The 23,592-nt window shown below is 38.2% G+C and overlaps 2 protein-coding genes across 4 annotated transcripts in view; one reads left to right on the plus strand and one right to left on the minus strand.

Moving 5' to 3' along the window:
* Positions 1-10,594, minus strand: part of SH3YL1 (SH3 and SYLF domain containing 1) — a 32,223-nt gene extending 21,629 nt beyond the window's left edge. The window contains exons 1-2 of one of the 2 annotated variants that reach the window (XM_087916546.1): positions 10,340-10,594; positions 1,528-1,638 (exon numbers count right to left, since the gene is read on the minus strand). In XM_087916546.1, the coding sequence (XP_087772672.1) occupies positions 1,528-1,638; positions 10,340-10,529 (301 nt within the window). In that variant the 5' untranslated portion in view covers positions 10,530-10,594. Of the gene's footprint in view, positions 1-1,527; positions 1,639-10,195 lie in introns of both variants that reach the window. The other variant, XM_026695232.2, reaches the window with a different exon arrangement.
* Positions 10,583-21,653, plus strand: ACP1 (acid phosphatase 1). 2 transcript variants are annotated; one of them, XM_026695234.2, is made up of 6 exons: positions 10,583-10,711; positions 15,171-15,244; positions 15,490-15,603; positions 17,069-17,130; positions 21,281-21,386; positions 21,494-21,653. In XM_026695234.2, the coding sequence occupies exons 1-6, from the start codon at positions 10,669-10,671 to the stop codon at positions 21,569-21,571; spliced, it is 477 nt and encodes a 158-aa protein (XP_026551019.1). In that variant the 5' UTR covers positions 10,583-10,668; the 3' UTR covers positions 21,572-21,653. The 2 variants fall into 2 exon arrangements, with proteins under 2 accessions (XP_026551019.1, XP_026551018.1); XM_026695233.1 differs by lacking the exon at positions 15,490-15,603 and adding an exon at positions 15,319-15,432 and having other exon boundaries at positions 10,584-10,711.
* The last annotated feature ends 1,939 nt before the right edge of the window (positions 21,654-23,592 follow it).

A 23,592-nucleotide genomic window follows, 5' to 3' on the forward strand; every position in this document is an offset into this window, starting at 1 on the left:
GTGTCCCAGTGTCATTCCCACATGCCATTACAATATGCTGCTATTATGCTAACAACCAGTTGCAGACTTCCTGTTAGCAGTGAAGAGACCAACCTTTCTGCTTCTTCATTAGAAAACTCTTAGAGTTAGTTGGTCTTCACACCAAGAAGCATGGGGTTGAACTGATTCTAAACTGAAAACAATTCAGTTCTGGTAACAGTTTTAATTCCATTCAATCTATCTCAACAAACCTCATTAAACAGAACTCTGAGAATGCTGGAGGCAAGGAGGAATTTTGCTTTAGAAAGCTACTGAAATTCTTGAGAAAAGCTGCTTTTCTTCCAGGATCATGGGGCTGCCACAAAAATTCAGGAAAACCTGTCTTTCTTTTCAACAATTGCAGGTAGAGCCAACTCTTTTGCTCCTGATTTCTCTGGATCACCATTCTGGCTTCATATCTAAGGCACTATAGAGCCCTAATAATGACAGCATTCTTGAGAAAAAACTGTCAACTCAATTTAATGATTGCTTGTCATTTTACACTGATTTGGGTTTTCAGTTTATGTTGAGCTGTCTTGATTACTGTAGCTCTTTAGAAACTGGAGAGATTTGGTTCTGATTTAATTGAAAAAAAAATTAGATTCAGATTGATCCATTAGAGTATGCCATTAAATTAGTCATTTCTTTGTTTATTTTATATGGCTTAGACTGAATCCAATTTAACTCTAAATTTTACTCTAAATTCCCATCTTAAGATGTTCTTACCAAAGTGAAAATTACTACTGTATCAGAATCAAAACTGAAAAAAAATAAGATCTCAGAACTGTCATGCTTGAAGTCAGTCTTTAAAAGAAATACATTTTTCCCAAAAGACAAAAAGTAGTTTTCTATTACAAAAAATTGGCTACAAAAAGGCTACAAAAGGGCAAACTCTAATGTCTATTTATTTGTAAGTTTTAGTTGATAGTATAAAATATTACAATACTGCTGCTGTGTAGAGCTTTCTCTTTTATTTTAAGACTAAATTTTGCTTCATGAACAAGAAGCAATGAGGTCTGTTATGATATTCTGAATGTCAGCTGAACATTGAGGACAGCCAGGGAACAGTTATCTTTTAATCTAGACCTCTAGAATACATTGTTTCTAAGGGTAAATGGAATAGGAAAGGAAATGTGCCATAAAATATTATTTCGAAATATTATTTCAAAATATTTCAAATATTATTATTATAATCCATATGAAAGAAAACACTTTGTGATTGCAAAAACATTTAAAAAACCCCTTTTGATCAAGTGCCACTGCCATTGGCTACTAACTGCTATCTTACATTTTATAGAAAGCAGGTCTCTTAAAATGTAATAACATATGTTTACAAGCTCATAATCCATTTCACAATGTAAATACAGAATCCACGCCTTTACAGAATCATTTTTCAAATAAATTCAGCGGGCAAAGACAAGGCTTTATAGGTACTTTAAAAAACAGAGGAAAGCATAACTCAAAGCAGAACAAGATTTCCATAACACATAGAAATGAAAATCTCATTACCAGGTATGAGCTTGTCAGGACCATTTCTGGAGGTTATTTCAGTAAATTCTCTTAAAATCTTAGCTGCCTTTTTGGCTTCCGATTTCAAATTGGAAGGTATGGGGTTGTTCACTACAAGAGGGGGGGAAAAAGAATATACCGTAAGAGGACATTACAAGAGTATAACATTAACAGAGAAGCCGAAACCATCTCCCCCACCCCACCCCAATGGATTGTAAGATTTGATTGAACCACAATTCTCTCGTTTAGTCATATTCCATGATGCTATTACAATTTCCTTCAATATTTGCATAAAGGCAGAACTTAGGAGAACATTGGCCCCTCATGGGATGAGGAACTGAGTGACAATCTCTTTCTAATCACATCCACCTGTCCCATCAGCTCATCTGGGATGGGTATGTTTTGCAACCTGTCAGCTAGAGAATGTTGTCTGACTAGAAAGAAACTTTTTTTATGTCATGGCTCCCTCCCTTTGGAACATCATTCCTCAAAGATCAGATTAGCCTTGATTCTCAGGCCTTTGAAGTAGTCCAGACAGGGAAGCGTTAACCATGACTATTAGCAGTACATTTATTGTAAAATTACAGTAACAGAATCTTGCAGGTCTAAAAGTACATCTCCCTCCCCCCCACAACCCATCTTTACAGTCCAAGAAATTAGGGAGGGTCCATTTTTAGGCCTCTGCCACACCACATTGTTTCTGAAAGCCCAGGTGCCACTTCTGTGATTGCTGTTAGGGACCTCCACCTCCTGTCTCTCAAGGACATTTTCACAGATCATAAGACTGACTTGCTGGCTTCCCATAAGGCCTCAAAATGTGATTTCACCATTGGGCATGGGGAGCTGGATGTGTTGTAAAGAGAGCTAGTGCGGTGAAGGCACCAGGAGATGGTGAGTTCTAGTCCCGCCTTAGGAATGAAAGCCAGATAGGAGAACCTGAGCCAGTCGCTGTCTCTCTCAACCCAACCCACCTCGCAAGGTTGTTGTTGTGAGGAAAATAGGAGAAGGAAGGAGTGTTAGGTACATTCACTGCCTTATGTATAAAAATTAGTAAAGGCGAGATAAAAATCAAATACATACATACCATACATATAGCCTGTGTAGTATTGTATTATTGTTAATGGGTATCGGAATACCTCAGCTGTAGATTCTGTTGTATGGCTATTATATTGTTTTTAATCCTTCCCCCCCTATTTTTTCTGTTTTATTGCTATTTTTAAAAATGTGATAAGCTGTTTTGGCTCATCACATTTTTAAAAAAAACATTGGTTCTAAAAAAATAACTTTGGTTTTAAAAAATAACATTGGTTTTAAAAAATAACTTTGGTTTAGCATGATTTGGGCCCTATCTAACAAAATAAAATTCAATGTAGAGAAAAGTAAAGTCCTACACTTAGGCAAGAAAAAACAAAAGTACACATATAGACTGGGTGAAACCAGGCTCAATAGCAGTAACTGTGAGAGGGATCTTGGAGTCTTAGTGGACAACCGGCTAAGTATGAGCCAGCAGTGTGTGGTGGCAGCCAAAAAAGGCAACACAATCCTAAGTTGCATTAACAGAGGAATACAATCAAGATCAAGTGAGGTAGTAATAGCAATAGCACTTAGACTTATATACCGCTTTACAGCCCTCTCTAAGCAGTTTACAGAGTCAGCATCTGAGTCCTCATTTTACCCACTTTGGAAGGATGGAAGGCTGAGTCAATCTTGAGTCTGGTGAGATTCGATCTGCCAAATTGCAGGCAGTTGGCTGCAGCAGAAGTATCTTGCAGTACTGTACTCTAACCACTGCATAGGATCTTTTGCTTGGGTGGGAGTGGGGGTTGGACTAGATGACCTACAAGATCCCTTCCAACTCTGTTAATCTGTAAATTGCCCTGAGTCATATATTTGAGATTGGTAACTATATAGATAGGTATAGATTGAAATAAAATCTTAACACAGGAATATATATTGATATTAAAGTGACGGGTTAGGGATAAATGACATTTCCCCCCACCATACACCCTCTGAAGTTTATCTTAAACTCAATAAATAATTGTTCTAATTTAATTCTACCAACTATCAAGAGAAAAATGTGGCATGAAATACAAAAGCAGTTGTTCAGTTTCAGCAAGGAAATTTACTGGCTGATGATTTTGAAATGCTTACTTCCCAGCTATTAATTTGAGAAAGATGATAATGAACAGGAAACCATACTTTAATGCTGCAAAAGATTAAAAACTTTAAAGAAAACTTAGTTAATAGTTAACAATATCACTCACTGAGTTTATTCTGAAAAGGGAAGCCTTTTTCTAATAAAACGAATTCAAGTGAAATAAATGAAATTCTGTTGTAAATTTTAATGGCCCCATTAAATTCTAAAAATATTTAAGGGTCTGTTATATTTTCAAGAACTTGTAACTAATAAATAGACGACTGCAACTTAAGATAGAAATAAGCATTTGTATATACTCTCTCTCTCTCTCTCTGAGAGAAAGAGAGAGCGGAGAGAGAGAGGGAAGAGAGAGAGAGAGAGAGAGAGAGAAAGAAAGAGATGCTTTTACATATACGCATATGTTATGTATTTTTTTCATTTAAATGCGGCCAAAATTGTATGACTCCTTGAGGCTTCTAATCAAAATTTAACAAAACAAAATTTAAATACAACTTGTTCCAATTTTTATATTAAACAAATTCAACATTAAAACATTAAAATAAACATTTATTTGTGTTGTCTTCATACCAGGTAATGTCAATTTCAAAAGCTCCACTATCTATAATAGCTGCAAGTACTATTTCATAAGAGAGCTTGCAGCCACCTTGTGCCAATATTTGATCAAAGGGCAAATATTCCTGTGTACTACCCAGTTGCTTTTGGTGAGATGGGCTGCTACACAAGTTTAATAAATAAATGACAAAAAATGGAAATAGGGTAAAAAGGTGGAAATATTTCAAGAACATTTTCTTATATTAGTGTCCTTTTATTGCAAAAGGCCAGATTTTGTCTTAATGAATTTACAATTAGTATTTGATACAAAGAAACGGATCACATGTCACATTTTCACATACTTAATTCTAATTTACAGTACAGTATGAATACACTGTTTCGGAAAATATGGGATTTGAGAAACTAAGAAAGAGATGAAAGAGATAAAGGAAGGAGGGAGGGAAAGAGAGAAGGAGATGTCATCTCACAGGAATTTTTGCCCTGGAATATAATTAAACAAATACATGGTGCAAGACATGATTAGAAAAAAGCAATCTACTGACAGTATTAAAAATAAGATAAAACTGCTCTTACAAATTGGCATCAAATAAGTTAAATTTACTTATATAATATATAGAAGTTTCAGACTTCTGAGTGGTGTGGTGGCCTAGTGCGTGCGATGTGGTGACCTAATGGTGAAGACATATGCCTCCCACTCGGAAGATTGAGAATTCAATTATAGGTAGTGGCAGATATTTCTCTCCTAGGGAGCAAAGAAAAAAATAGCTGCTGTGATATTGCATGGCGTCAGGAAGGGTATCCGACTAGTAAATGTTCAGATCCATCCAATTGCTCCGATTCTACCCTGAATTAAGGGATTACAGGGTTGTAAAGAGGGAGCTCACACCTCACACCTGAGGCAGCCCATGAAATACTGCAAATAATAACGTACTGTCATATATCATATACAACAGGTCCAGGAAATTACAGTATATAACTATTATATCATTTTCCTCATTGACCATTTGCAGTACCTCCACAGAAAATAGACAGTCCATGAACCATCCAGTGGTTGGATTCAAATTTTTTTACTACTGGTTCTGTGGGCATGGCTTGGTGGTTGTGGGGAAGGATACTGTAAAAACTTCAGTCAGAGGTGGCATTTGCCGGTTCTCCGAACCACTCAAAATTTCCACTTACTGGTTCTCCAGAACTGGTCAGAACCTGCTGAATACCACCTCTGGAACCATAATAGTATAAGTAGTCCTCAAGTTACAAACCACTCATTCAGCAACCAGAATTACATTGGCACTGAACAAGTGGAACTTACAACCGACGGTCGAGGTTGTGACTGTCGCAGTGTTCCAGCAGTCTTATGATTGCAATTCAGGCACTTTTTCAGGCACTCACAATTATAAGGGTTGCAGTGTCCCGTGGTCATGTGATCACCATGTCTAAGCTTCCATGCTAAGTTTTCATAAACAAAGTCAAAGAGAAACTTCAAAGAGGAAGCTGGCAGGAGGTTGCAAGTTACTTGCAATCCTGCTGCTTTTTCTCCTGTGGAACCCTGGGTAACATGGGGATCTTGAGCTCAGTAATGCATGCCTACCCATACCCTGTGGTGCCCACCCTTTTGGCACCTACCGATCTGCACCCTATTGCACCCACAGGCCTGCATGTCTGGGATGAGCTTTCCCACATTGTGTTCATACGACGCCCTTGCTTAATGACCTGTGATCCTTGCTTAATGACAATAAGTGCTAGGATTGCCATCACTAGTCATGTGATATCACATTCATGACTGCATTCTTTAGCAATGGAAATTTGAGCCCCAATCATCACCGAACTGGAGGACTACATAACTACTACTATATTCTTTCAGTTCTCTGCTGTTGATAACACTAATCTTCCTTTTGTATCTGTTTTCAAAAAGATGACGAAACACCAGAGATAACAATAAACACCCCAAAGCTCACATACCATTTGCATATCTTTATTTAATGAATAACATACATTTGTTGATTTAAATGTATAGCCAATGTATATACCAACAATGAGGTGGAGGCTAGATTATTTGAGATATTCATAAAAATTTCCTAATTAATATTAAAGATGATTATTAGAATCTGAAAGTTTACTGAATGTATTAATAAAATTTATCATTCAATCACAGCTAAATAATTCTGCTGTCAGGAACTAAAGTACCTGGTTTTATCCATTCCATCTAACACAGTTATGATTTCTCTGGGCATATGCTATGAAAGGATGAGGATCATCTGAAATAATTGGAATATAGGATAAAATGCTGCAGAAAATGGGAAAAAATTACCTTATTCCAGGGCTACAATGCATCTACCAGTCCTTTGCAACAAGTGACTTACTACTTCCTTATCCAATTTTTCTCGAGTTTCAATTTTAATTTTTACTGTGAATGTATTTACATTAATAGATTTTGTCCACATCTGTTGTAATATTCTACTTCAAGCAGATCAAACAGTAGAGAAAAGGGGAAAACATTTGAACAATTATTGCACCTGTGAGAACAACCCAAGGTAAAAGGAGCTAGCTGAATAGCTTTCCCTGAGCAAAACATTCAATACAGCTCTAAAGGAAGATAGAACTTGAAACTTCTTTAACCTATTTTGGGGGGGGAGTTGGGGGTGGGAATTCCCAGTCAATCTAAGTACCTGAAGGAAATCAAAAGATATCACAAGCACAACAGTATATTCAGGACTTTAACAGTCATAAGTAGAACAATGATCCTAACATTTTTGATCCTAAAATTTAAATAGGAGCCAATGCAGTCACGTGCAATTATAAATGATAGGCTACTCATAGATATCCCCTGCTAAAATTATCCACAGAATTGTCCCAAAGATGCTTTTCTTCAGGAGGCAACTGGGCTTTCTGTTTTTTCTTTGAAGACGTTTCACTTCTCATCCCAGAAGTTTCTTGGATAAGAGCTGAAGAAGCTTTTTGGATGAAAAGTGAAACGTCTTCAAAGAAAAATCAGAAAGCCCAGTTGCCTCTTGAAAAAGAGCACCTTTGGGACAACCATGGTCTGGATGACTGAGAATCTCAGGGGTGGGTTTCTACCAGTTCTGTCCACCTCTGTAGAACTGGTAGCTCTGAAGAGCAGCAGATATAGAACCGATTCTATGTCTGCTGATGTTTTTGCCTGCCCACCTACCCGGGCTCTTACCTGATCTTTATTTCCTGATTTTTCAGCTGCCGAACGAGGCACAGCTGCAGTTTAAAAAGCAAGAAAAGAGGGCTATTTCAAAGGCTGCTTCTCTGCAGGCAGCTGCTGATGACGATTTACAGGCCCGTGGCTCACAGCCTGCAGGTTAGCTCGTAAATCCCGAACCAGTAGTTAACCCTGTCGGATCCCACTCCTGGAGAATCTCCATAGATATCCACAGAATTATAAAAAATTGAAGCTACCAGCAGCTTCCTAATTAGGAAAAAAAGTTACTGAACAAAAATAAGTTTTAATAGCTTCCATTAACTCAGAAAGGCAGGAGGAAAAATCATTTAAACCCAGAAACTTAAAAAGAAGAGCTTTTACTTTTATGTGTTACAGTAGATAAATGTATTGTATACAGACGGCTTCCTGCTTGCCTGCTATAAATTAATGAAATCTTTCCATTGTAGTCATGAGTCTTCTGCTAAGAAGCCAATTCCTAAACAAAGGCTAGATATCTGGAGACAGAGTTTTACCCTGCCAAGGCTAATAATATTTTTAAATTAAATTCAACTCTTCAACTATCTTCAAGATTAACCTCATGTAGGACTATAGTCAAAGCATAAGTGACATAACAATTTAGTTAAGTGTTGTGGAGTTGGACCTGTCTCCTAGTGTGTGAGTGAAGAGTTACAGCTCTTATAATAAACAACAGTTGCAGCTTAAATGGATAAATGCCTAGAGCCTAAACAAGTAAACAACTTGGGAAACTTGAAAGTGTCTTAACAACATCAACCCTTTTGGTCATGTGACCAGGAAGGAGAATTGAAGAATGGAGGAATCTTCTCTAGATTTTGATCTGCTTCTAAACTGTCTCTCCTAAAAGGATACATTAGGGTATATTTTCTCCCTCTGCAGTACCCTTATCAAGATCCAACCACTTTTTAGATGTAGTTATTCTTTCTCCCTTTTTCCCTTATTCTTTTTAGAGGCAGATTACCTGTGTCTTGAATCCCTTATTCTTAATCTTTTTTTCAATATTCAAGTGACTGAGAAGACTAAAAAAGGATATTAAGAGGTCTTCCAGACCTGCTTTTTGGCATGGATATATGAAATCCCATGCCCGGTTCACCTTAGTTTTGTCTATTCAGCAACTTATAATGGGAAATAGTTAAAGAACTGCATGGCATTTTTTTAAAAAAAGTCTGTTCTTCTGGTTTCTATTAGTCTGTCCTCCGTTTATTGCCTGAAACAAATGAGGAAAGAAAAATTGGAGCAAGGGCTTATTGTCTATCTGGATTTTCAAGTGTTAAGAACACTTTATCCAATTAACTAACCACAAGAATTTTTAAGGCTACTTCAGGGTCCAACACCACAGAAGGTAATACCTATATAGCTCCTAACTTACAGATTGGATAACTACTTCTTTTTGAAAGCAATTAATAGAAGTAGGGTCAATATGGATCATTTATTTACACACACACACTTTATTTTTATAAATAACTCAAGACAATGAACATATTCCTTCCTTCTATTTTCCATACAACAACCACCTGCTGAGATGGGTTGAGCTAAAACACTATAATTGGTCCAAGGTCAATCTTTCAGTCTTTCATGCCTAAAGTGGGAAAACAACTCAGTTTCTAACATGGTGCCTTAACTATATACACAAAGTAATCACTGTGATATTTCACTGCCTCTTCTGAACAGTTTTTACTGCTGATGTGTGTTGAGAATTGACAGTTAATATTATAAAGTGAGAAGTTTTCAGTTACTACTGAAAAGTAGTACTTTGGGTACTACTTGAGTACTATTTGGGTAGTACTTTTGGTACTACTTTTGCCACAATTTCTGACAATCCCCACCCCCCAAGCACAAAGTAGATACTGGCCTAGATTACAACTCAGTTGTAAAATTTATTCTAGTAACTCTTGGATGCTTCCAAAATTACATTTTGATTATAAAACTCCATTCATGGTTCTTCTTTTTACGTATTTAGGAGAGCAGCATTAGTTTACAGTATCCCAAAATCAAAGATCTATAAGTATCTTTTCACACTAACATGCTATAGATGCTTTCTCCTTTTACATGTATATGTCTATAAAACTATTTCCCAACAATTTCTTTTTTTTTTTAATCACATAAATTACCAGAGGGGGGAAATCAAATCAATCAGCCTGGCTGCCCTTCAACCCCATTGATCACAACAATAATAAACCAAACATAATTTTACCTCAGCAGGTGGCAGCACAGGTTTGCTCTGTCTGGTTTACTCATAGCTCAAGCATGGTTGGGCGTGATGGGAGAGTATCAGGAAAAATAAGGGCTATACTATAGGCTAAACTAGGAAGTCAAAAAACAAAAACAAAACCATATCCCCATCCTGAAATAAAGCCTCAGCAAGCTGCATGGAAAGACCATGTATGTGTCAGAGTCATGTTTGCCTCTGTCCTTGAAATATATGTTTGCTAGATTCTTATCCTGCCTTTATCAAATAAAGAAGTCACATCATTAGTATAATCTCAAAGATTATAAAGGAGATATAAAGCGTTTCGTTTTAGAAGGTGTAGATTTATCTTTCCCACACGTTGATTGCAAGCCCAATACACATACAAATACATATTCATAACAGCCAAGTACAAATACACCAGGTTTCTATCAAGGCAACCCATGCAACACAAGGAAGCACAAGGAAGGCAGACGCGGACCTCCCGGACTAACCCCACAACCTTTCTCAAAATCCCAATATATGAAACCCTCTCCTTCCCAGATCAGCCTCATCCAGATCTACTCACTTTTGCCGTCCGTCCCTGGTTGGAAAAGCTCCTCTTGACTTAAAAGCCGCGCGTTCACCCACGCGAGAAAAGGCACGCAGTCACATCCCCACCGAAACCCTTCGCCTGGGCAAGACACACGCTACTGCTGCTCCTGCTGCTCACCTGAAGCAGGTGCATTTGGGCGGGGGAATAGCTGACTTCCCGAGTGCCTGATTTTTAGAAGGGGGAAAAAAAAAACGACCGAAGGAAACCGCGCCGGTTGACGGACATTTTGCCAATACCTTTGGCTCCTGGTTTGAAATTCTATGTATTCCCTGTCCAAAGAGTCCACAAATGTCTCTGGTCCTGACATTTTAAATTAACGTGCAGGCAATGAACGTAGACGGACCTGGCCGTTGCCGTAAAGCGGCAAAAGGAGGTTTTACGTCACTTGGGGAACGGCTTAGTCCGCTTTTCCTTCGCCCGTTGCCTTTCGGGGGTTTTGAGCTATCATGGCGGCGGATAAAGCGAAGTCCGTTTTATTCGTATGTCTTGGTGAGTGGCGGTTTTTTTGTTTAGGGAGGGGTGGGGAGGTTGGCAAAAAAAAGGGGGGGGCAAATTAGCTATTGGTTTTCCCCTTTATACAGGGGATGCAGGGACCAATAAAGAGACGAGATAGGAAAGATTAAAATTAAATGAATTTTAATTTACTGCTTTCCCTCTTTTTCCCGCTGTTCCCAAGAATGACAGATAAGGACTATTATTTTCAATTGCACGTATTCCTTACTTCTCATCTCTCATCTTTGCCGCTCCTTCCTTGCATTTTTCCTGAGTTGCATCTTTTGCCTGCATCTCTGGCATCGGCATTTACACATTTATACTACATCAGCAGAAGGGAGGGCTGCTCTTTTACCCTAAAACTCAGTTTACCGGCCCTCTGATTCACGAAGATATATAACTGTAACGGCGGGAGGATAAACTTTATTTTGGCGAGCGTGCATCATTTCTGCAGAGGGCAGACTTTCACTAAGGCGCTGTGACATGTACTTGAAGGACCCAAGTCATTCATTAATTGAAACAAGTGACTTTGATTTTTTTTTTAAAAAAAAAACAGCAAATAGGATTTAATTCATAATATAAACAATTCTCTAAAAGATCAACTCTATTTCTTGTTTGGGTTTGTACCAATGGGGCTCCTGTCATTCACAAATGAGGCACCGAAACTTGGGGCAGCTGTAAATGGGAATTCTTAAAGAAGATATGCCAATCTGTCCTTTAAAGAAAAAAAAATTAAATGCCTAATATGTACTGCCTAAAAGCACTTTTACTTATGCCTACAGATATGATTACTCTTATGGTACTTACATGTATGGTATTCAGCTTTGTTCGGGTATTTTCCCACGTCATTATAATTGTGCTTTTAAAGTTGTAGCAACATTTCGGCAGAATCTCATCTGCCATCATCAGGCTTCTGTATTGAGCCGAATACCATACATGTAACTACCCACAAAAACTTAAGAAAATACACACACACACACACACACACACATAACTGCTACAAAAAGAAAGCTTAATATGCAGATTGATTGACAGAGTAAAGCAGTGGTGGCTACCTTTTGGGGCTCCTGTGCCAAAAATTATGCATGTGCTTGCGCTCATGTGCCAGCACCCAGAAGGCAATGTGCATTCCCCTGATGCATGCACGCACAATCCCCACCCACCCACCCGCCCCCTTATCTGCAATGTGCCTCATAGCTGATTTTTGGCCAGTTTGAGGCCTTTTTCAGCCTCCCAGAGGCTTCTGCAGGGTTTTCAGGCCAAAAGCTAGGCCTGTTTCATTACTTCCAGTATTTCTAAAAAAACAGGAAGTGATGAAACAGGCCTAGTTTTCGGCCTGAAAAGCCTGCAGAAGCCTTCTTCACGCCTCTGGGAGTCTGAAAAAGGCCTCAAACCCGCTGAAAATCAGCTGTGAGGCACGTATGTGTGCAGTGAGGTAAGTTAGCGTGCCGTAGGTTCGCTATCACGGGAATAAAGGTTCCTCAGTCAATATTAACACTTTTAACTGATTCTTGGTAATACTAGCAATCATGGTAGATGTTAGTTTCATCACCCTTACAAATGCCTCTTTTAAGTGTCTTAAAATATAACTTCACATACATGGAAAAGTGAAGCAAGAGTGGGCAGACATCTGCATTCTGATAAGTCTTTAATCCACAACTCAGACTAATGAACATGTGGAGGGGGGGTCATTGGAAACAAGTGATAAAATGTGCTATGATATCCTCCTTCAAATGCTATGACATACATATTTGGATCAGATGCTGGGACCCAAGTATCACAGTATTTACATGGTGATCTTACCATATATAGTATGTGTCAGTATTTTGACATGATTGTGGTTTGCTATAGCTACCACTACTCAGAATTATTTACTGGGACTTTATTACTATAAATTTGTGATTGTTAGAGTGCAGTTCCGTCACTGAAAGAATTTACTAGTGACCATTTCAGTTGCCATTGTGTTGCTTGAAATATTTACCTTTACTGTGAAGACTTTATTAAAATATTCTCTATTCAGTTTGTCTTGTTGGTACACCATGGTTTTGGTGATCTATTACTGTAACCTGCAGAAAATTAGGCACAGTTATAATCCTATGCATAATTACACCAAGGTTAATGTTAAATTCAATAACATTTATTATCAGAATGATCTGTAGAGGTTAAGGCCCAAATTTCTGTTATGTCATCATGACAGGAGAGTCATGACTCATTTAATTTCTGATAATTGCATTAAAGAACATGCAAATAATTTTCTAAATAGTGTGTTTAACTTCTCTTTGAATATTTACAGAACAGAAAATAAGTTAAGCAATGGTTTGGTTTATATTATGTATAATCATAACTTATTGAATAAGCCCCAGTGGTTTATTCCATACACTAAGTAATAACATTTAGCTAGCCAAATGTGAGCTTGAATAATTTGTCATAAAACCAGCAAATAACTTATAGTTTAAAGTGCTGTGTGATCCCAATGAGTGAATTAAATTTGATCGGCACCTTTTTAGTTGCAGCTATTCTCTACTAAATACAACCAGATCTAACTAATTTTAAAAGTACTGTCCTAGTAATTCTATAAACAGAAAACAGATAGTGTAGGACAGAATACAGTACAGTACAATTCCATACTTTGTTGAAGCACCTTTGGCAGCAATTATAACTTGAATCTTTGGGTATGACATGACACCTGGAATGGGGGATATTCTGCCATTCTTCTTTGCAAATCCTCTCAAACTCAGGTTAGATGGCGACTTACAGAGATGGTCAATAAGGTTCAAGTCAGGGTCTGGCTGGGCCGTTCTAGGACATTCACAGACTTGTCCCTAAGCTACCCCTGTGTTGTCTTGGCTATGTGCTTTGGAATGTTGTAATGTTGGAAAATGAACCTTCAGCCCACTCCAAGGTCCTAAGTGCTGTGGAACAGGTTTTCATTGAGGATATCCCTGTACTTTGCTCCGTTCAGCTTTCCCTCAACCCTGACTAGTCTCCGAGTCCCTTCTGCTGAAAAACACCCCCAACAGCATGATGCTGCCATCACCATGCTTCACTGTTGGGATGATATTGGGCAGGTGATGAGCAGTGCCTGGTTTCCTCCAAGCAAAACGTTTAGAATTGAAGCCAAACAGTTCATTTGTGGTTTCATCAGACCAGAGAATCTTGTTCCTCATAGTCTAAGAGTCCTTCAGATGTTTTTATTTTTTAAATTCCCAAGTAGGCTTTCATGTGTTTTGCACTTAGGAGAGGCTTCTGTCTAGCCACTCCGCTGCAAAGCCCAGATCAGTGGAGGACTGCAGTGATGGTTGTCCTTCTGGAACTCTTGTCTCATCTCCACACAGGATCTCTGGTGCTCAGTCACAATGATCATTGGGTTCTTGGTCACCGCTCTTACTAAAGCCCTTCTCCCCAATTGCTCAGTTTGACTGGGCGACCAACTCTTGGAAGAGTCCCGGTTGTGCCATACTTTTTCCATTTGAGAATTATGGAGGCCATTGTGCTCTTAGGAGCGTTCAGCGCAGCAGAAATTTTATTGTAGCCTTCCCCAGATCTGTGCCTTGCAATAATCCTGGCTCTGAGCTCTGCGGGGAATTCCTTTGACCTCATGGCTTTTGCTCTGCTATAGTATACATTGTCAGCTGTGAGGCCAAATCATGTTCAGTCAATTTAATTTGCCAAAGGTGGACTCCAATCAAGATGCAGAAACATGTCAGCAACTATCAAGAGAAATGGGAGGCACAGGAGCTAAATTTCAAATGTTGTTACAAAGGGTGTGAATCAGGGGTGGGATGCTACCGGTTCTGCCCGGCTCTATAGAACCGGTAGCTCTGAAGAGCAGCAGACACCAAACCGGTTCTGTGTTTGCTGCTCTTTGGTCTACCGGCCCTCCCGGGCTCTTACCTGTCCTTTATTTTATGCTTTTTCAACCTCAGCTGCTTTCTGCGGCACAGCTAAGGTTGAAAAAGCAGGAAAAAAGTGGCTTTCCAAACGCTGCGCACCTGCGTGCAGTGCTTTTCAGCTGTCCGGGCGGCACAGCTAAAGGTGCTTTTACACGCGTGCGCAGCGTAGTCAATTAACCATAACACCAGTTGAATCCCACCAATGGTATGAATACTTATGCCAATGTGATATTTCAGCTTTTTCTTTTTAATACATTTGCAGACATTTCTAGAATTCTGTTTTCACTTTGTCATGGGATACTGAGTGTAGATTAATGAGAAAAAAAATGAATTTCAGCAAACTTAGAACCAGGCTGCAGCAATTTTGTCAACAAAATTGACAAAAGTGAAGGAGATCTGAATACTTTCTGAATGCCCTATATAAATTAATTAAATATTAAAAGGAGATAGTTTGTCCTTTTCTTCTTCCTCATACCTGCCTACATGACTCCTGACTACGTATATTTTTTCAATATATTTAAGTTGTATTTTAGAATCATTAGACTGAACCTTTATTTCTACAGGAAATATTTGCCGATCTCCCATAGCTGAAGCTGTTTTTAGAAAACTTGTAACTGAAGAAAACCTTGAAAACAAGGTAAGCTTCATTGTAATTACTCAAGCCATTTTTATACTAGCATTATTTAAATAAATTGCTTTGTTTTTCTGTAGTGGAGGATAGACAGTGCAGCAACTTCTACATATGAAATAGGAAATTCTCCAGATTATCGAGGCCAGAATTGCATGAGAAAACATGGCATAACTATGAATCATATTGCCAGGCAGGTACTGTACCCATATTCTTTTTAAATGTGTGTCTGCCTATGTTCTTATTGTTTGCAGTGGAATATAGACAGTGGTGCTGTTTCTGACTGGAATGTGGGACGCTATCCAGATCCAAGGGCTTTAAACTGTCTGAGAAATCATGAAATTGAAACAGCTCATAAAGCACGACAGGTAGAAAGAAGTGTCTGTGTGTGAACATGGGTGCATGTGTTTTCAGAAAACACGGGCATACCTGCATGCCACAACTGTTTTGTGTTCTGTGCAAAGGTGGATAAAGCATTATATATTGAATAATCAGTGCAACATTTTTGTAAAAATGAAGCTATAGATACCGATAACACTGTAACCTGATCCACTTCTGAATGTGGGATTTTGCTACAGATCTTTACTGGGAATATCATTGGCCATTGGCCATTTCCTCAGCTTGGACATTTGGGCATGTCTTTGTTGGGTTTACACATGCTGAATAAGATGGCATCCAGGACAGATTAAAAGTTAATGATTTTTAAGCATTGAATTTTAAAATTTTAAATGAGATTTTTTAAATCTCAGATTTTAAATTGTATAAAATATATAATCATGAACATTGTATTATATTCTACTTTATACAAAGTACTTTATACAGATAATTTTCAGTTTAGGGTGATGCTATATGAAAGGACAGTTGCATGAACAAACTTTGGGCACAGGAGCTTGCCTACAGTTACGATCATCTGCAACTCCCCCATGATCTCCCCCCACATCTCAGCTGCCTACCTAGTCAACTATTGAATACAAATCTATTACAGCCAGGGAGGCTTTGGCTGACTGTGGGATCCACAGCATGTACAAAGCATCACAATTAACATCACTTGTTTTTCTTCAGCTGTTGATAAGCGTGGCCAGCCTACGTGAGGCATAATCTTCCTACTGAGCTGCCTCACACAATCCTCCAAGGAGCATTAGTTAATACAGGCAGGGAGGCTTGTTTTCATGGGGCCAGATACCCCATGGTTGCATGGCCCTCTGTGCTCCCCCCCCCCAAGGCCACAGAGCCAAGTTTTGACCCCTTTGCGGAAGGCCAGGAGCATGGAGGTTGGCCTCTGTGGGCAAGGTGTTCCATAATGCAGGGGCACTGGCAGAGAAGGCTTTCTTCCTAGACCCCACCAGACTAAATTCTTTGAGTTACGATGGCTGTCATATATCTCTCCTGCCTGATGAAGCAGGATGGGCTAATGTAACGGGGCAAAGCTGGTTCTATAGCAAACATAGTGTCATAAAGCCATCAATGGCTTTATTTGCATATTGGAAATCTATTGGATATGAAGTCCATTATATCAAAGTCCACTGAATTGAGATGTCACTGTAATTACCATTAAAGGAGGTTTTCAGTTAGTTTCTTTTCATAAAGATCTTGTGATTAGGAACTGTATTCAATTATTTGTTGTGGATGTTTGGAGGACATTTGTCAAAAGGACAATAGTTACCAATTTTTATGTATTGTACTAGAATCTTTATTTCTTTCTAGATGGCATTCTTGATCAAATAGCAAAACATTGTTTCTTGTTAAAATAGCAATCAATTGCATTTTTAACTATTCATAAATCTTATTTTTTTTCCCTTTAGTTAAAAATTAAATATATCTTTTGAATTTTAGATTACAAAAGATGATTTCCTAACATTTGATTACATTCTTTGCATGGATGAAAGCAACTTACGGTAAGTGGTAAAAGCTGTGAATTTTGCTAATAAATGCATATCCCAGCATACTCTTCACATCACTTAAAGGAAAACTTTGTGAAATTCAGTGTTCCTCCTTCTAAATTGACATGTGTAAGGTTATTTAAAATGTACAAACATTAGAATGGAACATGAAGGTGTGAAAAACGGGTCTTTCTTTTCATCCGAAGCACTGACATACAGTATCTCAATACTTTTGTCTGCTGTCTCTAATGTTGCCTTCATCTTGTTAGGATAGCTTCAAGTGGTCCTCAGGATTCCAGTTTTAAGTAGTAGCATTTTCCCCATGAAGCACGTTGCATAACAAGACAGTTTTACAGTGGGTTCAGTTTCACTGGCCATTCTGCTGGAGTCACAGTGATGTGGAACCTAACATCTATGACCCACGTTAGCTGTCTCAAGCATACTCTGTCCTGCTCTAATATTTGAGCAATGTCAGTTACTTTAACTTGAACAGCAGGAAAGTCCAGTGTATTCACCCAGGCTCTTCCCTTTACCTATTAGTTCTCCAGGCAGAAAGGCCTTGATTAGTTCAAACTAAGTTGACCACGACCAGCTTCCTCTCTACCATTTCACACAGCACCTCCCTTCTGCCATGCCTGTCAGCAACAACTGATTTAACACTCTGAGCTTTAAATCCACATCCAGTAGAAGCCTCTGTGAATGCACTTGTGCAATGCTTGTGCACAATGCCAGAGTGAATTTTAACAGATCATTAAATCCACCAGCCTAGCCATCTGTTAGAAGTCACTTCCTCCTCGGTCCCATTCCATATGAATGAGTGGTAAATGTTTTCCTCATAGCTGGTGATGGAACAGGAAGGAAGTAAAGCTGGGGGGAATCTCCTTGTCTCTTTCCTTTTTTTTAAATAAAGTTTTATTTGGGTTTTCACAAAACATAATACAAATAAGATATCTTTTTTTGAGAACAGCATGATCCCGGGTTGTCACTTTTCCATGCAGACATAAACTCAATTACATATTCTTGTATATTCTATTCCATATCTTATAACTATTTTCCCATTTTCTCAGTAATTTTTCCCTTCCCTTGCTTTCTGCAACCTTATTTTTAATTATCTCATTCCTTTCTAATTTTAATTACATATCTTTTCCTGAATTTCAGTATCTTTCTAATCAACATTTTTATATTTTTCCCTGTAGTTACTAGACTGGAGTACAACACCTTTGTATCTTTTACTTATTATCCATACAAATCTTATTTAGGATTTAATTTATGCCTTCACAATTATAATATTCATTTTCTGACCTCTATTTTATAACACATAAGTATTGTCAACTGAATTCTGCTTGGTACATTCCCTTAAAAATACACACTAAGTTCTTGAAATATACATACACACACACACACACATAGGTATATAAGTATATATGTATAACAATAGTAGATAAAATAATTATTAATTCAAATTCAGCTCAGCCATTAATATCACTAACAATTTTTAACGTTTCTTTTTTTAAATATTTCCATCTTTTAACAAACATTCCTAAAAGTATCAATTGTCATTCACTTTAATCACTTATATTTCAAATTATCTAACTCATTAAGTTCAAAGCAAGGGGAAAAAAATCAATAATTCTTAACAGTGGTCAGTAAAATTATTCTAATCGAATTCATCCTGTCAACTGATATTAATTTCATTAAAAAAACTTTCATGTTTTTTTTCAATTTTGTATATATTATTATTATTTTTAATTAAAATCATTGGGAGCCTTATTGTCTTATCCTCTTTGTTTCATTTAATTACTAACAAGTATTCCATTACATAACAATACAATTTTACAATCATCTATCATATTTTCTAACTCTTTTCTATTTCTAATATCACCATGCTATCTCATGTACCCTTGAAGAATCCTCTCAGTTAAATTTTTAATCATTGTCTCTGTATCTTTTAAATAGGCTTATATCTTTAATCTTTGTACTTTTTCTCTGCTTCTCTATATCTTGTTTCTGTCCTTTATAACTTCTTTTCCTTTCTGTCTTCCTCCTCTCCTTTTCCCTCCTCTTTTTGTTCCCCTTTCTCTCTGATTCTCCCTTCTGTGATCCTCCCTTCTGCTTCTTCCTAATGTTATAATTACTTTTCTACTCTTTTTTTTGGTTGTTGCTTCTGGTCTTAAGTTTTTAACTCCCTTTCCCCGCTTTCCCTTTTTCACCCCGCTTAAAAGTTGCTTGGCCATTAAAGATGGCTTCTTCTTTGTCCTGCCCTTCTTGTTCTGCTTCTTGTTGTTTTTCATAGCTCAAGATCTCCATTTCTAAAAATTGAAATATGAAGCCAAAAGATCCTCTTCCCTCTTGTGCGTCTTCTTTTTGTTCTTTAAGTCTCATTTTTAACTCTTAGAGGAGTGATGCTATTTTAAAAGTTTTTAAACAACCCCCAATTGATTTTAGTTCATTTCATTAGGATCCACCATCCAAAATTCCGAGGATTACCCAATAATCCAAAGTTGTTTCTTGCTTCTTTTTTCACTTTCTCTTGCCAGGGGCTCTATTATCTTGTAACAAAGTTTCAACTATACTGTATCTTTTACAAGTCGTTGAAATTCCACTGTTAATTCTTTTTACTTCCAGGTGGTCTCTATTTTTCCAGATTCCACCCTCTTTCTTTCTCTCTCTCTCCTTTCCTCCTTTTTGTATTTTTTAAATTGTCCAAGAGTCTTTATTACCCCTTTGACACTTTATTTTCAGCTTAACATTGCCTATTGATGTCAAAGTGGATTAATATCAATTTCTTGTTTAGCTCTCTTCTTAACGTTCAAAATCAATTAAAGCTGTCAATGTGAGAGAAAAGAAACCAAATCTTTTTCCTTTCCCTTTCTCGTTCCCCGCTTTAAAAAATCTTCAGGAATAATATTAGTCTTAGTAATTCAAGTTCCAGGGTACCTTAAATAGATGTTTCCTCCATTCAACCCGGTCAGTCAAACTTTCTCCTTTTAACTTCCTCCTGCACAATCTTGTCCGGTCGGGTTCTTCTTTGAGGTGGCCATTTCTGACCACTGCTGCAGCCGCCTTTGGAAAAGGGAGTAATGGCCAGCTGAGAAGGAGAGATGCAGCTCTCCTCAACCCTGCTGGTGGTCTCCCCCTTCATCACCTCTACGGGGTGGTTTCAGACCCAAATCCAAGCGGCTCGGGGCGCTCCAGCGGCGAGCACAGATCAAAACTGCGCACGATCGCGGATTTCGGTCCATCGCAGAAGAAGCCCAAGCCCTTCTTCTTCCATCGCAGAAGAAGTACCCTTGTCACTTTCCTTAACGTGGTGCACAGGGAAAAATTAGTCTTAGTAATGACCTTTGTAAGGTCATAGCCATTTGGCAGAGTTATGCCTGTGGTAGGATAGGTGCAGCAAATATGCTGGTTAAGCATGCTAGTTAAAGGACTGATGGATAGTACTTTAACTTGGCTGTGGGAAAACTCATAATACAGCTCCATTACTTCATCTCCAGAGCTTTGATTGTAATTCTGTATTTGACAGACAGACTGACATCCCTTAATTGCAACTTCCCTGTACAATTCATACATTTCCCTTTGCTTTAGGGTTCTCTCTTTTGCATCAAGTCAAGGGCTGGATCACAAATTAATTAGGGCTTGCCTACTTTAAATGAGTCCTTCTGACAATTATCCTTTTTGGATAGTTGCAAGAAGTTAGCCATTTCCTACTGGCAGGTACCTGAAGCCACATTTTTACACGTGATTTTTCATCCCATTTTATTGCCTGAGAGTAAAACTGTAAGATACTTGTTGCTTTCTCCCTAATTTTTCTTCCAAAATGAATTATTAGCATATTTCCATTTCTACTTGGCAAAATGCTTGAAAGCCATAGAAAATTCCTCACTCTGGATCTCATTGTGAATAGATGCCTTTGTTGTTAGAGGAGTCTATTACACCATTCTAATAGCAAGTGTTTCTTTTATATAAGCAATACTGATAAAAATATATGCTTTACTTCAACGATCTTCAAACTTGGCAAGTTTAAGACTTGTGGACTTCAACTCCCAAAATTCCTGAGCTAACATGACTGGAGGAGGAATTCTGGGAGTCGAAGTCCACAACCCTTAAAGCTGTCAAGTTTGAAGACTCCTGCTTTACTTAATGAAAAGTTAATCTTTTTTAGTGACTTGAGAAGAAAATGCAATCAAATTAAAAATTGCAAAGCTCAAATTGAACTCCTTGGTAGTTATGATCCAGAGAAACAGCTTATTATTGAAGATCCATATTATGTAAGTATTTTCTCATTTAATCTATTTAATTACTGTTATTTGTAAGAAAAAAATGTTTGTAATTTGGGATTCTGTATTTTCTCTCTTTTTTTTCTTTCCACCTCCAGGGAAATGATGAAGATTTTGAAACTGTTTATCAGCAATGTCTCAGATGCTGTAAAGAATTTTTGGAAAAACCTCATTGATGTGGTTATGTTCTGAATGTGAATAATTCTATGACATTAGTGCAAAATCTCAACATTAAACTATGATAGTGTGCCTCTAAAATAGATTCATTTGTGCATTCTTAATTTTAATTTTTGTAGTATACCAAATGGGTGTACAGTACATTATTTGAGAAGATGTTTTTTTTTTCAAAATTAAATTGATGTTATCAAATATATGATGAAGGAATATTATGCTGGTCATCTATGTAAGAAAAAAAACTGTTGGTACTAAACTAAGTGAATAAATATGTGTTATTCCATATTCAAGTAGTCCTTGACTTGTGACCACAATTGACCCTGGAAATTAAGTTGTTAGCTAAGTTCTTAAGTTGTGGTGGTATTAAGCAGATCATCAGGTGACCTGACTCAACCTTAGAACCATCTTGGCTTTCCCGGGCATGGTTGTTAAGCGACCATACTGGTTGTTAAGCAGGATACAGGATGATTTGGGAGGTGGAAAGGTTTCTGGGGGGTGCTTGGCACAGGCCACATGCAAGTTGTGGGGGTGCTGTGGTATGGCACAGACTGGAAGAGAGGCCAGGGAAAGAAGCTGTAGTTGGCCCTGCAGTGCAGCGAAACAATGCGAAAGACAGCTCTCAGCAAGAACAAAACACCTGGGAAGTTTCCACAGCGAGGCCTAACGCAGCTCTCCCATCATGAACCCTGAATGCCTGGGAAGCTCCAACCCAGCTGCCCACACTGTCCTGCCAACTGACCTTCACCAGCCTAGCCCTGTATGAAAAATGCTAAAGGAGCAGCTCAACAGCAGTGTCTTAAAATGCCCCTTTTCCCGAAAAGACTGGGCTGAAAGACGGGTGGGTGGGAAAAAGAAGAGCTTGCCTCACTTTGCCCCAGCTCTGTGAAGAGAGCACAATTTCCCAAGGCTGCGCAAAGCACCCTCGATCCTAAAAGCAAACGTTTCAGCTGGCTTTAGCATTCCCCATTTCCTCTTTTTCCCTGCAAAGAGTCGGACAGGGCATGCCTTGTAAAGCTTAATAGTTTTAAGAAGTTTCAGGTTGACTTCCCTGGGTTAAAACCATTGAGCACACGTTCCTGAAGGTGATCAGCTTCAGTGGAAATAGCAGCTTGGGATGAGGGGGAACGCTTTACACCCTTGGAGTCCCCTGGGCATTTGGAACTTTCGATGGGTCAGCTGCTTTGTGCTGCACTGTGGAAGTTTCCAGGGTGTTCGACCCTGGGGTGGGTTGGCTGCTTTGTCTTGCACCATGTGACTTCCCTGGCATTTAAGATCATAAATGGGTGCAGGAGACAGATAGGCAAGTGGAAGAAACGTGAGTATTTGATCATGTGACTGCAGGGAGGCTGCGGCGGCTCTAACAGGTCATAAGTCTCTTGGTTCAGTGTGGTTGTAAGTTGAAGTCCGCCTGTATGTGTGTGTATATATAGAGATATATAGATATAGATAGATGTATGTATGTTTGTATGTGTGTGTGTGTGTGTGTGTGTGTGTGTGTGTATATATATATACACACACACACACACACACACACACACATACATACATACATACATATACATACAACAGTTTGTTTAGTGACCATTCAAAAGTGTCTTATGACCGTTTTTCACATGTATGACCTTGCAGCATTCCTATGGTCACATGATCAAAATTCAGAAGCTTGGCAACTGCGGTGATTCATTTAACAACTTGGATAAGGTTGTAAAATAGGGTAAAACTCACTTAATGGCCGTCTCTTCAACATAAATTTGGGCTCAATTGTCATAAGTCGAGGACTAGCTGTATTGAGAATACATAAAAATTCTTAGATTATAATTCTTAATTATGGCACACAGGTCTGTTTCCTGTTGCTATTGTTAGCTGATGTTGTAAACATTTTTCTTTTCATATCAAAACTTTCTAAATACTTCCATGAACATTTTTATTTGTCAGTTGTGAGATGTCTGAAAACTACTATATTTTGATATCTTTTCATCATTATATGTTATACTAAATATAGATGTGGAGGTAAGCCAGAAGA

Source organism: Pseudonaja textilis, chromosome 1, assembly GCF_049901715.1.
Source record: "Pseudonaja textilis isolate UNSWEBS1 chromosome 1, rPseTex1.2, whole genome shotgun sequence".
In the NCBI taxonomy this organism is placed as follows: Eukaryota; Metazoa; Chordata; class Lepidosauria; order Squamata; family Elapidae; genus Pseudonaja; species Pseudonaja textilis.

Coding starts and splice junctions, on each gene's coding strand:
- ACP1 (XM_026695234.2), top strand. CDS start 10,669: ATGGCGGCGGATAAAGCGAAGTCCGTTTTATTCGTATGTCTTG. Junction 15,604..17,068: donor CAGCTCATAAAGCACGACAG/GTAGAAAGAAGT, acceptor TTTGAATTTTAG/ATTACAAAAGATGATTTCCT. Junction 21,387..21,493: donor TTATTGAAGATCCATATTAT/GTAAGTATTTTC, acceptor TTCCACCTCCAG/GGAAATGATGAAGATTTTGA.